General features: G+C 36.9%; 1 protein-coding gene across 4 annotated transcripts in view; it reads right to left on the reverse strand.

Annotated features, from left to right (window-relative positions):
• Positions 1-14,477, reverse strand: part of unc5ca (unc-5 netrin receptor Ca) — a 163,308-nt gene that overhangs the window by 77,500 nt on the left and 71,331 nt on the right. For all 4 annotated transcript variants that reach the window (XM_056254834.1, XM_056254836.1, XM_056254835.1 and 1 more), the window contains exon 4: positions 11,090-11,193. In XM_056254834.1, coding sequence (XP_056110809.1) covers positions 11,090-11,193 — 104 coding nt within the window. The remainder of the gene's footprint in view (positions 1-11,089; positions 11,194-14,477) is intronic.

The raw sequence follows: 14,477 nt of genomic DNA on the forward strand, positions 1-14,477 counted from the left end.
ACCTCGCACAAACACACACACACACAAAAGCACTCTTGCTCGTGTGGTATTGCTTAACTATAAATATAAATGTATAAATATTAATAGCAAGAACCCATACAAGGACATTTTGTTAATTAATTTATTAATATAAATTTTTTTTTACCTATATTTTAAATTTGGTGGCATTTTTGCTCTTTTTATTGTAGCAAATTTAGTTTTACTTAAAACATTGGGAAAATCGGAAAAAAATATACTTGCATTAAAGATACATTCCCTGAAAACAAGTCTTAATATATGCAGTTACCCAATGGTATACCTGTTTGGTAACTTATATTTCATATAACTCATATTCATGCATAAATTGCAACAGGTTCAAGCCATATTAAAATGCTTCTGGTCAACGGACACGTAGATAGATACAGTTAATTTATGACTTTGTCCTGGCGTGTGCACGCATACATGTCAAAATGTGTGTGTCAGCATGTGTACTGCATTAACTCGACTCGGACATAATAACTCACTCCATCTCTAGATGCATTTGAAAAATTTACACACGGGCTGACACATTACCAACATACAGAACATCGGCACATTTAATTAATGACTTGCCGTAAAAGTCTGTTACCGTAAACAATCTCCATCTTCATTAGCATAAAACACAGTGAAGTGCTTTTGCTCTGAGCTAATGAAGGAGATATTAACTGTGAGGCGGCAGAAGCATCAAACACACTGCTGGAAGCTGTTTTGCAGCTTTTTGTTGAACGTGTGTGTGTGGAACAGCGCTTAGGAGAAGCTAAAACAAGCAAGGCTGCAAACTTTACTGTCAGAAGTGTGACAGCAGCTTAGCTGTTTTTCAAATAGTGCAGCTTTTCCGCTAACAAGCTATTTTCCCCATCAAGTAGCAGCGTAAAGCATGCAGTTAAATTATATTCTCCCACAACAGATCCAAAAAACAGAGTCCTAACCACCATAGACACCGGAAAAGCAATTATTATATTTCAACCCCGACACAGTAAGTTAGGAAAGTAGAGAGACCAGGGCTAGTTGTCACCAGTCAACTGTCCAATTACACAAACGCGTGCTACTTTTATAACACAACTTCTAAACAATCTATAATTCATATTTAATATAAACTATAATTAAATATTGTTTGTGTGCGAGTTTTGAAGTCGAAATGAACGTTGTCACAGTATCATTAGGGCAAGTTGTCACACGTGTTTTATATATTGTAATTTCATTTTGCAATTTATGTTGGCCGAGACAATTGTGCAGTGCTTTTTGTATGTTTTATAGTTTTGTATTTCATAAGTGTTTTTCGTGCATTATAGCTATTAGCCTGTTTAATAGCAGGTTTCCTTTGCGAAAAAAACAACAACAAAAAACAGCATATAGTGTGACAACATGCCCCGATATTACATGCTATGAAGCAAGCATGTGTTCAATGAACTGTATCATTTTGTCCTCGGAAATAACAGTGGAGATGACTTTATGGAGAAAACTGAAATTGACTTTCAAATATATACTTAACTTGAGAAATATTCACTTGACAAAAAGCTACCAAGAAAGTGCATATTTGAACTTAATCAAAAAAGTAAATGTACACAAAATTAATTTTTATATCTATATAACCATGCAAATTGGTTGATATTAGATCAAAACAAATACTTAAAAAACAACACACACAAACACACACACACGTTTACTTAGCTATCTAAAAGGGGACATTCCATAGACGTAATGGTTTTTATACTGTACAAACTGTGTATTCTGTCCCCTTACACTAACCCGACCCCTAAACCTACCAATCACACAAAACTTTCTGCATTTTTACATTTTTAAAAAACCTTTAATTTCTTTATTTTTATACCAGACTTAAGGCCCGTTAACACCAAGCACGATAACTATAAAGATAACGATAAAGATATAATTCTAAAAATCGTTCTCCATATTAAAGAATAACAGAGTTCACACCACAACTATAACGATAAAGATATGAGGAACGATATCGTTGGGATCACTTTCAGAACGATTTTTTTCCAGCTGTCGAACGATAAAACACTGACAGCCAATCAGAATCCAAAGAGTAAAATTAGAATAAAAAGACCGTTATCAGTCGTTGGTGTGGACGCATATATAGTTATCTTTATCGTTATCTATTCTTTATAGTTATCGTGCTTGGTGTGAACGGGCCTTAACAAATGAGGACATCCCTAAAGGGAGGATTTTGGAAATTTTGTCAGGTTTTGGTCACTTCTGGGTACAAATATGTCTCCAAAATATATTTAAGTAGGTACACACACACACACACACACACACACACACACACATACACTATTTCAAATAAATGCTGTTCTCTTGACATTTCTATTCATCAAAGAATCCTAAAAAATTTATTTTAAAATGTAATAATAATTTAATACTGTTTTTATTGTATTTTTGATCAAATAAATGCAGCCTTGGTCAGTGTACAGTAAGAGACTTCTTACCAGTGTTTAATGGAGTGTATTAAGGAATATATAAATGTAATAAGACAAAGTTCAGTATCTGTGATTTTCTGTTAATTACATGGACTGTACCATAAATTACTTTAACTACTTTAAATTATGAGAAGCGTGGAGCCACAGTTACAGAGCAGCTTCAACAACACTAGTATGAAATACAGTTTGAGTCTCAATAGTGTGTGTGTGTTTATGTGCATCTCTCGAGTGTTTCAAGTGTATCTGCATATGTGTTTCCCACCGCGTTCTGATGGTTTCTGCAGATTTTAGGGATGTTATGAATAGCACACCATTCATCACTCCCTCAGTATATAAACTCCAGCCACTGTATTACGCTTTACACGTGTGTGTGTGTGTGTGTGTGTGTGTGTGTGTGTGTGTGTGTGTGTGTGTGTGTGTGTGTGTGTGTGTGTGTGTGTGTGTCAGAGGCCAAGAATATAATTGTGACTGTATAAAGTGGAGGTCGTCATCTGCAACTATGGCCTGCTGGTTTGTCCAGGTTAACCTGTATATTTTCTATCGCCATGGAAACAGTGTTTTTTTTTTTTAATGAGGGCTCTGTGATTGGCCGGATCTCAGTTTCTGCTCAAGCGCACTGTTATTTTAAAGCGTTCTGGTTCCCGAACGACTGTGTCTCACGCTGTGGGTGTTCAGTAAGTACGCACGGTCAACAGAGAGGTCAGTCACTCGCATTGTTCAGAAACAGCAAAGGATGTTTACTTGAAAATGTAGATCCTGACCGGGTCGTGGTATTCCCAGCACCCTCCGGGAACATCCAGGGACGTGGCGAGGCTTTTTTTTAAGTCTAGACGGAGTCAGCGAGCGGAACAGAGAGATATAGCAGCACTCGGTGGAATTCACATGGCCCTTCTTCACAACTCAACTTACTCGGCCCGAATGTGTGTGTTTTCGTTGTATGTGAGCGCGTAAGTGTGTGTGAAGTGTCCTCTGGGAGCCGCAGCTGTCGTTTACGGGTCTTCTGGGAAACCTGGACCTCCGGGTCAAAGTCAGTAGCAGAAAGAACTCTGACGGCTCCAAACACACATGTGATGACAGACAAGCTCAACATGCGCACATACACACACAACTACAGCATACAGTGATGCTCTAAAGTTTGCAGCTATATGTGGGAAAGATATTGAAGGTAACTCATCAGAGAACAAGTTTCACATTGTCCACAGCCCAGGATTTGCACTGTTGGCACCAATAAAAGCAACATTTGTGATCAAAGGTTTGGCTATAGAAGCCGACCATGAATATTGACTCTGGAGTTTCCTGACGAACAGTTTCGGTGGAAACAGGAGAGTCGAGCTGTGCATTTAATTCTGCAGTGAGTTGGGCAGATGTGGTTTTATGTTTTTTGGATCTGATCCGGGTTAGTACCTGGACATCCCTGTCAGACAGGACGGATTCCTCTTATGCAGACAGTTATTCCTGTTGGATGTGGTTCATCCTATGTGGAGATATGCCGACATTACCCTGGATACCAGAGCTCTCGATACACCACAAAGACTCTCTGTCCTGGTCACAGATGAGCCAGCGAGACTCGCACCAACAGTTGCGAGTTTTCTTCTGGGAATAAACACATCACAATTCATACTTTGCAGTCACGTGACTATTGGATACCTGGCGGGCAACAAACGGGTATTTTCAACGTAGAGTCCTGTAGTTCCAGGTCTTATGGGTCTTTTAGTAGCTATCAAGTCTGTTAGCGAGCTAGCTGCATAACTATGGACCAGAAATAGGATTAACTCCAAGGTAGCTAAATTGTGTAAAGCAGGGCTCTTCTAGCCCCGATTTGCAATATAAAATATTGCAATATTTTATGTACACCTGTGCTTTTGCTCCGCTTAATCAACCTTCTTGGGCGGGAATGATGGAATAATGAGGAATATTCATACTTTGCACGTGACGTCACGAGTACTGGCTGGCGGGCAAGAACGTTGTTCTCCAGCAACGAAACCCAGTAAACTAATCAAGGATCTTGCCAGGACGTCGCCAGTTTTACTATACAAAAGTTGGTGTTTTGAGGTTTGTGATATCTATGGTTTTTAATGAGAACCAGAGATGACCCAACAGTAGAGCTAGATCAGTGGCGTAGGCAGAAATTGTATTTTGGGTGGGCCAGTGAAAATGTGACTGGGCCTATAGTTTTTCCTAGAAAAAAATGACTTTAATAATAATTATTGAAAAATGACTTCTATAATAATTAACATTTAATAGACAAACTGAAAAAAGTTACACCTTTATAATCATCATGTTCAACCAACAGAGCTCAAAGGCTGGACAAACCAGTATAGACAATAACCTGTCTATTTTATTCTATTCAGCAGTGCAAATACAGTTCACCCGAAAATAAAGTAAGCTAAAATAATAATATCACAGTTAGATCGGCGGATAAACCCGCTTCAGGCTGACGGGGAGACAGGGAGCAAGAAGCGGCCGGCGCCAGCACCTGACTAACCTTCTCCTGGGGTCAGTAGCGGTTTTAGGCACGGGCGAACCGGGCAGTCGCCCGGGGCGGCAATTTTTCATGTCACATGGGGGGCGGCACGGGCAGTTTAAAAAAATCCTCTGCGCCGCGAAGGTTTTCTATTTTCTATAATTTCAATTCAATTATTGCCAATGGCGCCCCTGCTTGCTGAGAAGGTGCCGTGCACAGAAGCTATGTCAAGGGGGTCTCCAGATTGGAGGTAACTCACCAAGGGGCCGTTCACATATCGCGTCTTTTGCGCGCTCGAGGTCCTTATTTCAAATGTAGGCGCACGGGAAGCACGCTCATAATTGAAGCGACGCGCTCATTTTTTCCAGGAGCAGCGAGATGAACATTTTTAATCTTTTAAGTATGGGGGTGCACCCAAACACGTGGGTGTTTTTCTCTTCTCCGTAAATAAATCTTTTAGCAGAGCTACAGCAAGCGTTTTTCTGTGGTGGAAATCCATTAGCTACTAAAACTTCTTTGTCGTTGTGGAGAGCGCAGTGCATGGTTACTTAGCAACGACAGCCATGGGAAAATCGGACCGAATTTTACTATTAATAATAAAAAATAAGCTACTGTGCATTATAAATGTCAGGAATTTATCTTTATTGACCCATTCTTTTTATAAAGATGATTTAAAGGCTGAAATATGTGAGGTTTATCTTTTTATAAAACCTTTTTTGTCAAAAGTTTATTTGAACGTGTACATGTCATTAGATAACATAAAACACACTCCTTTAAAATTTGGCCATCATCTTTAATGTTATTAACTTGGTGAATAGATTTCATTGTGTATTAGGCCTACTTTCTTTAACAAGATTCTGTGTTTAACCGTGATCATTTTGTTCACTATATTCATGAAATGAAAATAATTTTCATAATGATCAACTAAAATCAACTATAATTATGTGTTTTTACAGTAGCCTATAATATGCAAAGTACAATTTTCTATTAAAAAATAATCTCTGATTCTGTCCTTTTCTCTGACATTTAAGGCCTAAGCTATTTTAGGTCTAAAACAGTTTGGATAGTTGTTAATATTAGAGTTATTAGAAATGATTTAAGAGATAAGTATTGTGTTACTAAGTATCTCTCGGCCACTTTCACTTTTAAAAACTCTATTTCGTGACAAAGTATAGTTTAACAAGTCATAACTAAAAGTGTGCCATACATAGAATTCGAGGCAGTAACCAATGAGCTAATGGTTCCTCCCTGAAAGTTAGATTAATATAGCAAAATAACTGGATTTTCTTACTGTTTTTTTTTTTCAAATGAACGGTATGTGATTTTATTGTTGTTGTTTTTTTTCTTGTGGGGGGGGGGGGGGGGGCGCTTGAAGGGGGTCTCGCCCAGGGTGTAATTCAATGTAGAACCGCCACTGCCTGGGGTAATGAGTCGGAAGAACTGGGCTGGGTGGACTCGGAAGATGAAGGCAGTGGCGTGTCTTCTTCCTCAACTCTTGCTGTTTTTCAAATAGCATATTAAAGAAAGTTGTTTAGCCATTATTGTGGCGCCGACGCCTCTGAGAGTTTTCCTGTCGGAACCCCCAGCAACCATAGCAACCAATAACGTTCCGGAGAGAGGCTTTCTACAACTTGCTTCACCAGTTAAATTTTATTCGGAAAACAAATTAAACACACACAGCAGTCAACAATTAATCAGGTATATATTAATATATTTTCACAAATATATTTGAATAATAAAAATAAACTAAAAAATTTTTTTTGTCAAACTTGCCTGGGCGGGCCAGTGAGTAATGTGGGCGGGCCAGTGCCGCCCTGGCCCAATACTGGCTACGCCCCTGAGCTAGATTATTTACGGAGGAATTATTACTGCTCGATTATCTTAAAAAACCTTGTCTGCTTTACACAATTTAGCTACCTTGGAGTTAATCCTATTTCTAGTCCATACCAGAGCCATAGAGAGAAAGAGTTGCGACACGCTTTGATGTCGCCGCGACGGCTGTCACGTGGTTCATGTAAGCCCCAATAGTTCCAAAACATACGCGGGCTGTCATGTTCTTCTATGGACAGACAGCAGCGATTGCATTATTAAACGGTAAATATAAAATAAAACACACACCCAAGTACTTTTTAAGCTGTTATTGCATTTTGTTAATGTCAGTTTTGCATTTGGAGAGGCAGGGTGACAACTTAGATAAGTTTTAGGCTATATTTTTGGAGGGAAAAGCTTAGTGTTCATGTTCGCATGGGTAGTAGCACTGGCTTTAGCGGCTCTAACTTAACTTTTCCATGTCATTCATCTGATGATGGACGTCTCATGATATTTATTTTAGCACAACTGGGCTGTATTAGGCTATTGATTCCCGTGATCTTGCTAATAAATTCCGATTCAGCCATTAGCCTACCTTCGTGATCACGCAAAGAGGTCTGCAGTCCGGTCAGAACTCCAACCAACATAAAATATAAATAGTTACGCTGTGCATGTACAAATGAATGATTTAGGAGGGAAACAGACTGCTCCCATATAAAGTAGAAAGCAACGACTATATACAGCAATGTTCGGTAAATATTCAACCGAAAAATATTCTTCTTCGTTATATAGATAGATGAGTGAATTAACTATGTTCCTAAATACATATAAGCACATATATGCATAACCCTAACCCATTTAAATAAATGAATTGTGTGTGTGTGTGTGTGTGTGTGTGTGTGTGTGTGTGTGTGTGTGTGTGTGTGTGTGTGTGTGTATATATAATATTATATATAGGCTATATATATATATATATATATATATACACTACCGTTCAAAAGTTTGGGGTCGGTACGATTTTAAATACTTTTAAAAGAATTCTCTTCTGCTAACCATGGCTGCGCTTATTTGATTAAAAATACAACAAAAATCAGTTATAGTATTAAATATTATTCCAGTGTAAATCAGCTGTTTTCTGTGTGAATATATAGTAAAGTGTAATTTATTCCTGTGATCAAAGCTGAATTTTCAGCATCACCAGTGTCAGTGTCTTCAGTGTCAAATGATCCTTCACAAATCAGTATACAGTGGGTATAGAAAAGAATCACCCCCCTTTGAAATAATCACATTTTGTTGCTTTGCAGCCTAAAATTAAGACAGACACAGTTTTTGTTTCATTCAGCTGTATTTACTCAGTGCAACTTATAACATCCAAGTGAAAGATATAACACCAACATATCAGAAACAATTCAAAAAATCAAAAAACATAATCACTGAGTTGGAAAAAGGATCACCCCCTTGTTTCAGTATTTTGTTGAACCATCTTTTGCTTTAATTACAGCCTTTAGTCTGTTGGGATATGTCTCTACTAACTTTGCACATCTAGACGTTGCAATATTTGACCACTCTTCTTTGCAGAACTGCTCAAGTTCAGTTAAATTTGATGGTGACCGTTTGTGGACTGCTGTCTTCAAGTCATTCCACAGATTTTCAATGCGGTTTAAGTCTGGGCTCTGACTAGGCCATGCAAGGACATTCACCTTTTTCTCCTTCAACCACTGTGTGGTCAGTTTTGCTGTGTGCTTTGGGTCATTGTCATGTCGGAAGGTAAATCTTCTTCCCATTGACAACTTTCTGGCAGAGAGCAGCAGATTTTCCTCAAGAATTTGACGGTATTTTGCCCCATCCATTTTTCCTTCTATCCTAACTAGTGCTCCAGTCCCTGCTGCAGAGAAACAACCCCATAACATGATATTACCACCTCCATGCTTTACTGTAGGAATGGTGTTATTTGGATGGTGAGCTGTATTGGATTTTCGCCAGACATATCGTTTGGCGTTGAGGCCAAATAATTCAATTTTAGTCTCATCTGACCATAACACCTTTTTCCACGTGGCCTTAGAATCTTCAAGGTGTGTTTTGGCAAAGCTCAGTCGTGACTGCATGTGGCCTTTCTTGAGGAGTGGCTTTTTTCTTGCAACCCTCCCATACAAGCCACATTTGTGGAGAATTTGTGATATTGTTGTCACATGCACACAATGACCACTCTTTGTCATGAATTCCTGCAACTGCTTCAGAGTTGCTGTAGGCCTCTTGGTAGCCTCTCTGACCAGTTTCCTCCTGGCTCTTTCATCCAGTTTGGAGCGACGTCCTGACCCAGGGAGGGTCTGTGTTGTACCAAATACCTTCCACTTCTTAATAATAGACTTCACTGTGCTTCTAGGCACTGATAAAGCCTTTGAAATTTTTTTGTATCCATCTCCTGACTTGTGCCTGTCCACAACTTTATCCCGGAGATCTTTTGACAATGCCTTGCCACCCATAGTTGATTGTTTTCTTCAGTTGCACTACCAAGGACTGAAATGCTTCAGGAAAAGCTTGTTTCATGCTGAGCTAATCAAAATGACCACAGCTGATCACATTTGAAAGTCAATTGGCTTTGTGTGCTATTGAGAAGGTGATTAACTACACCTGGTTGGGTTTACAAGTCATTTTTAGGAGGGGGGTGATTCTTTTTCCAACTCAGTGATTCTGTTTTTTAATTTGTAAAAAAAAAAAATCTGACAAGTTGGTATTATATCTTTCACTTGGATGTTATAAGTTGTAAATACAGCTGAATAAAACAAAAATTATTTTTGTCCGTTTTCATTTCAGGCTGCAAAGCAACAAAATGTGATTATTTTAAAGGGGGGTGATTCTTTTCTATACCCACTGTAATATGAGGATTTGATGCTCAAGAAACATTTATTATTATTATCAATGTTGAAACAGTTGTTGGTCTGTCAGTTGTACAGTTTTTTTTTTTAGTTTTTTTTTAGGATTCTTTGATGAATAGGAAGTTCAAAAGAACAGCATTTGTTTGAAATAGAATCTTTTGTAACATTATAAATGTCTTTACTGTCACTTTCGATCAAATTAAGTATTGATTTCTTTCCTCCAAAAAATAAAAATAAAATTCTCACTGACCCCAAACTTTTGAACGGTAGTGTATATACATATAAAATATTATTAAAAATATTATATATTAGTTACCGTAAGTTAGCTAACGTTAGTGAAGTGTTGGTCACGTAAGCTATAGCTGCAATTAACCTATTATCTTCCAATAAACATTTACTAAAACTGGCTACATAAAACATAACTACAGACTAGATTCACGAGAGGTCGGCTAATGTGTGTAAAAGTAAAAAAAATACAGTAATTTCAGGTATCCATGGTAGTCACGTGACTGCAAAGTATGAATTGTGTCGTGTTTATTCCCGGAAGAAAACTCAAGACTACAATGGAGGCGTTTCAGGGAGTTCAGAAACACTGACACTGATATAGAGAATAACTCCCGCTGGAGGGACTTTGTGTTTATAACTTGGCAGACCTTTTTCATTCTCAAACAGCAACATTACACACTAAAGAAAGTTGAACATTTAAAAAGCCTGTTGCGCTTTATTGTATATTTGGATACCGTCGCCTTTTTGACCATGTTTTTGTTTGCGTGTTTAAATATTGTAACAGGTATTGTGTGTCTTAAGTTATTTTTTATAGTGTCATTTATATTGTAGTTATTGATTTGCCATAGACTTCATGTTTGTATTTTAATGCTTCTTTTACATCTTGGCCAGCGGACTACAGATGAAAAATAGCCTTTTGGCTAATTCTGGCTTTTTTAACCATGTTTGTTCATGTGTTTTATGAAATTGCACTGTCCCCTCTTAAATAAACCAATACCAAAAAGGCATAAAAGGTATTATTTAATATGTTTTACATGAACATTTATGCATACAAAAGAGGAACAATGTAAGATTTCTTAGATATCTAGGAAGATTAGAAATTAGTACATTTTAAGTATTCATTTATTATTAAATCATTAATTAAATGTATGAGTAACACTTTAAAATAAGGTTTCATTTGTTAACATTAGTTCATGTTAACTAAAACTAACACTTCCACAGCATTTATTAATCTTAATGTTAATTTCAATATTTACTAATGCGTTTAAATCAAAAGTTTAGATCATAGTCTCTCTCTCTCTCTCTATATATATATATATATATATATATATATATATATTTTTTTTTTTTTTTCAATTTGATGTTTAATTATAAAAAATAGTTTTGACAGTTGGCGACACAAGATCTTGACATTTATCCCTATAGGCAAAGATGATCCATACAGTATTAACACGTGTGTGTGTGTGTGTGTGTACCTCAGCAGGCGGTATGCCCTCAGGTGGGCGGCACTGCAGCAGCACTTCATGTTGGAGTGACACTTCCTTCCCCAAGGGCTCCTGTTCAAACGTCTTCCTCAAGACTGAGGAGAATGGAGACAGAGAGGCGACTCGTTTACTTACATTTCATTAGTCACCTGGAAATAGTGCAGAATATTTCTTACATTTCATTTAGCTTTTTTTTATAATTTTTTATAAAACTTCCAGCTTATTTCCAGGTTTATATGAGAAAAAAAACAGACAATAAAAATAAGTGCAGAATGTCATCTCACTGTGATGCTGTGTGTGTAGTTGATAGTGTGTGATTGGTTTCGTCACATTGGTGTGACGTGTGAATGACGTCACCATCTGCCATATTCTCAGGTCAAAGCATGACCTGCTCTACTCGTTCACTGTATTCTCATAATCATTCACGTGCGGGTGTGAATATCTATTTTCCCCTGTCGGTTTCTGTGTCTTTCCATGCTCACATGTGTTGTGTGTGTGTGTGAGGGGGTGTTTAACACTTGAGATCTCACGGAGAGAAGGCCAAACTCATCTAGTCTTCCTCAAATCCCTCAATCCCTCTAACACCTCATGTGTGAACCTGTGAATTGTAAATGCAGAGACGTGCGAGTAATGTCTTTCTTTCTGTTGCTCTGTGAGCTTTGTGAAGGTAAGGCTTCATTTCTGTTCTCTAGCGCTAGGCCATACACATATTGAACATTTACAATGTGCTTTATTTAATATTATTTCATATTTAATATAGTACCAAATGTGACATTGCCCATAATAAAATAAATAAAAATGTGATATTGCCCATAAAAATAATATGGTAATATACTAATTTATTATATATATATATATATATATATAGGCTATATATATATATATAAAATGAGTATATTACCATATTATTTATATATATATATATATATATATATATATATATATATATATATATATATTATACATACATACCGGTACATACATAAAATAAATATAATATATAAATATTGATTATTTTTAGATTAGTTACTGTGTACATGATACATATAATGAAAATGATTGAAATATAACAATATTTTACTGTACAGTACATTAGTTTTTGCATAAAACATTCTGAATCTACTTCGCAGCAATAGCTGATGTGCCTGTAGTTGAAATGATGTTTCCCTGAGATATTTCACTTGTCAAAACACTGTAAAAATATTCAGATCAAGAAATATAATATTTAACTATTTCACCCAGAGCTGCTGCTCTCCCTGAACCTTCAATCGTCTCCGCTGTGATTCCTCCGTTCAACTGGACATGAAACACACGCCTGCATAAGACAAATATCTTCAGCCTGTCTGGCCTTTTAGTACTCTGCTCATTCAGACACACACACACACACACACACACACACACACACACACACACACACACACACACACACACACACACACACACACACACACACACACACACACACACACACACACACACACACACACACACAGTGCATGTCTGTTTTCCTTCACATTACTGATCGAGGTAATAGGGAAATAAATCACGTCTCAGAGGGGGTGTGTGTCCGTGCGAGTGTGTGCGGGTACGGTAATGCATTCAACTCATAGTTTTAGTGCTCTACATTGCTACAGCAACAAATCTTAAACAGCATAAATATCCTGAAAAGATCTGAAGCCACACACACACACACACACACACACACACACACACACACACACACACACACACACACACACACACACACACACACACACACACAACTGTATAACAGCACTCCTATTTCATTCATAATTATAATGTCTGGACTTCACACAGCTGCCACACAGTCCCTCAACTAATCACATATAATGTCCAGCGGTATTTAAAGTCACTACAGTAATCAAATATAACATATATCATTATACTATACATTGTCCCTAAACTAACAATAAATAATATATTAAGTCACTGAACTAATTATATATATAACGCTCATTACTAAACATCATCCCTAAACTAATAATATTGGAAATATAAAACATTCAAAGTCATTAAACTAATCAAATATAACATCTATGACTATACACAGTCACTAAACTAATAATATATTACATATTTAATTATACAACTAATCAAAAGTAACATATGACTATACATTCACCCTAAACTAATCAAATATAAAATATATTTTTAAGTCACTAATCTAATCACTATACACAGTCCCTTAAAAAATTATATATATATAATATTATATTTAGTCAATAATCAGGTATAATATCTATCACTGATTCTAAACTAATAATATATAAAATATTTAAAGTCACTAATCAAATATGCAGTAGCATCTATCCCTATACATCTAAACTAAAAATAATAAGATGTATATCATTTCCAAGGTATTGATAATAATCCAGAATTCAAATGACATGCGTGGTTTTCCAAAGAATGTGAATGTGACTTGTGTTTTAATACTAAAATATAACATATGAATAACATTCTCTCTATAATGCAAAAATATCATGGACTTTTGAACGCAGAACCACCGCTCACAACGACCTGAAGATTCAAGCATCCATCACGATCCACACAAAACTGCAAAAAAGAAGTGTACTCGTGATCCGTATGAACCCATCATCTCCACTGACACACACACACACACACACACTGGACAGTGCTTGTGTGTCAGAAACTCACATGAATTTATTTGTGCAGTAAATTTGTGGTCGGCGGTGAATCAGAGATAATCTATCATCTTGTTCAATCCTCCTGTCATGTCCGCCTCTCTGTGATAGCGGCCGTATGTCTGCGGAGTGTGCTTTTGTGCGAGTGTGTTTGTATCTTTGTGTGTGTTGGCGTGTGAAAAAGAGAAATTTCTGCCCTGCTCAATCACCCATAAAATCACCCAGCTGAGAGTTCCCACAATGCACCTCTGCTCACACTATGACTGAATGAGTCAACACATACACAAACACCTTCTATGTAAATATATCTATGGGGACTTTCTATTCACATCTATTGTTTTTAACACAAGCTAACTATAGCACTAATTTAAAATAAGCTCATTATAATCACTCTAGTCTAACCTAAAACATACGACCAGTTTTAGATGAATGAAGACATTATTTACTTCCTTTATGAATAAGGGCTGTCTGTCCATCTAGTATCCATTCATCCAACCATTTTTCTGCATGTCCCTACATCTATCCATCTGTCTACATACCTATCGATCTCTCTGTCTGTCCATCCATCCATCCATCCATCTATCTATATATCTATCTATCTATCCTTCCATTCATCCCTCCATCCCTCCATCTATCTATCTATCTATCTATCTATCTATCTATCTATCTATCTATCTATCTATCTATCTATCTATCTATCCTTCCATTCATCCATC

The sequence above is a fragment of the Rhinichthys klamathensis genome, unplaced genomic scaffold, assembly GCF_029890125.1.
Source record: "Rhinichthys klamathensis goyatoka isolate OS25496 unplaced genomic scaffold, OSU_Roscu_1.1 h1tg000114l_1, whole genome shotgun sequence".
Lineage (NCBI taxonomy): Eukaryota > Metazoa > Chordata > Actinopteri > Cypriniformes > Leuciscidae > Rhinichthys > Rhinichthys klamathensis.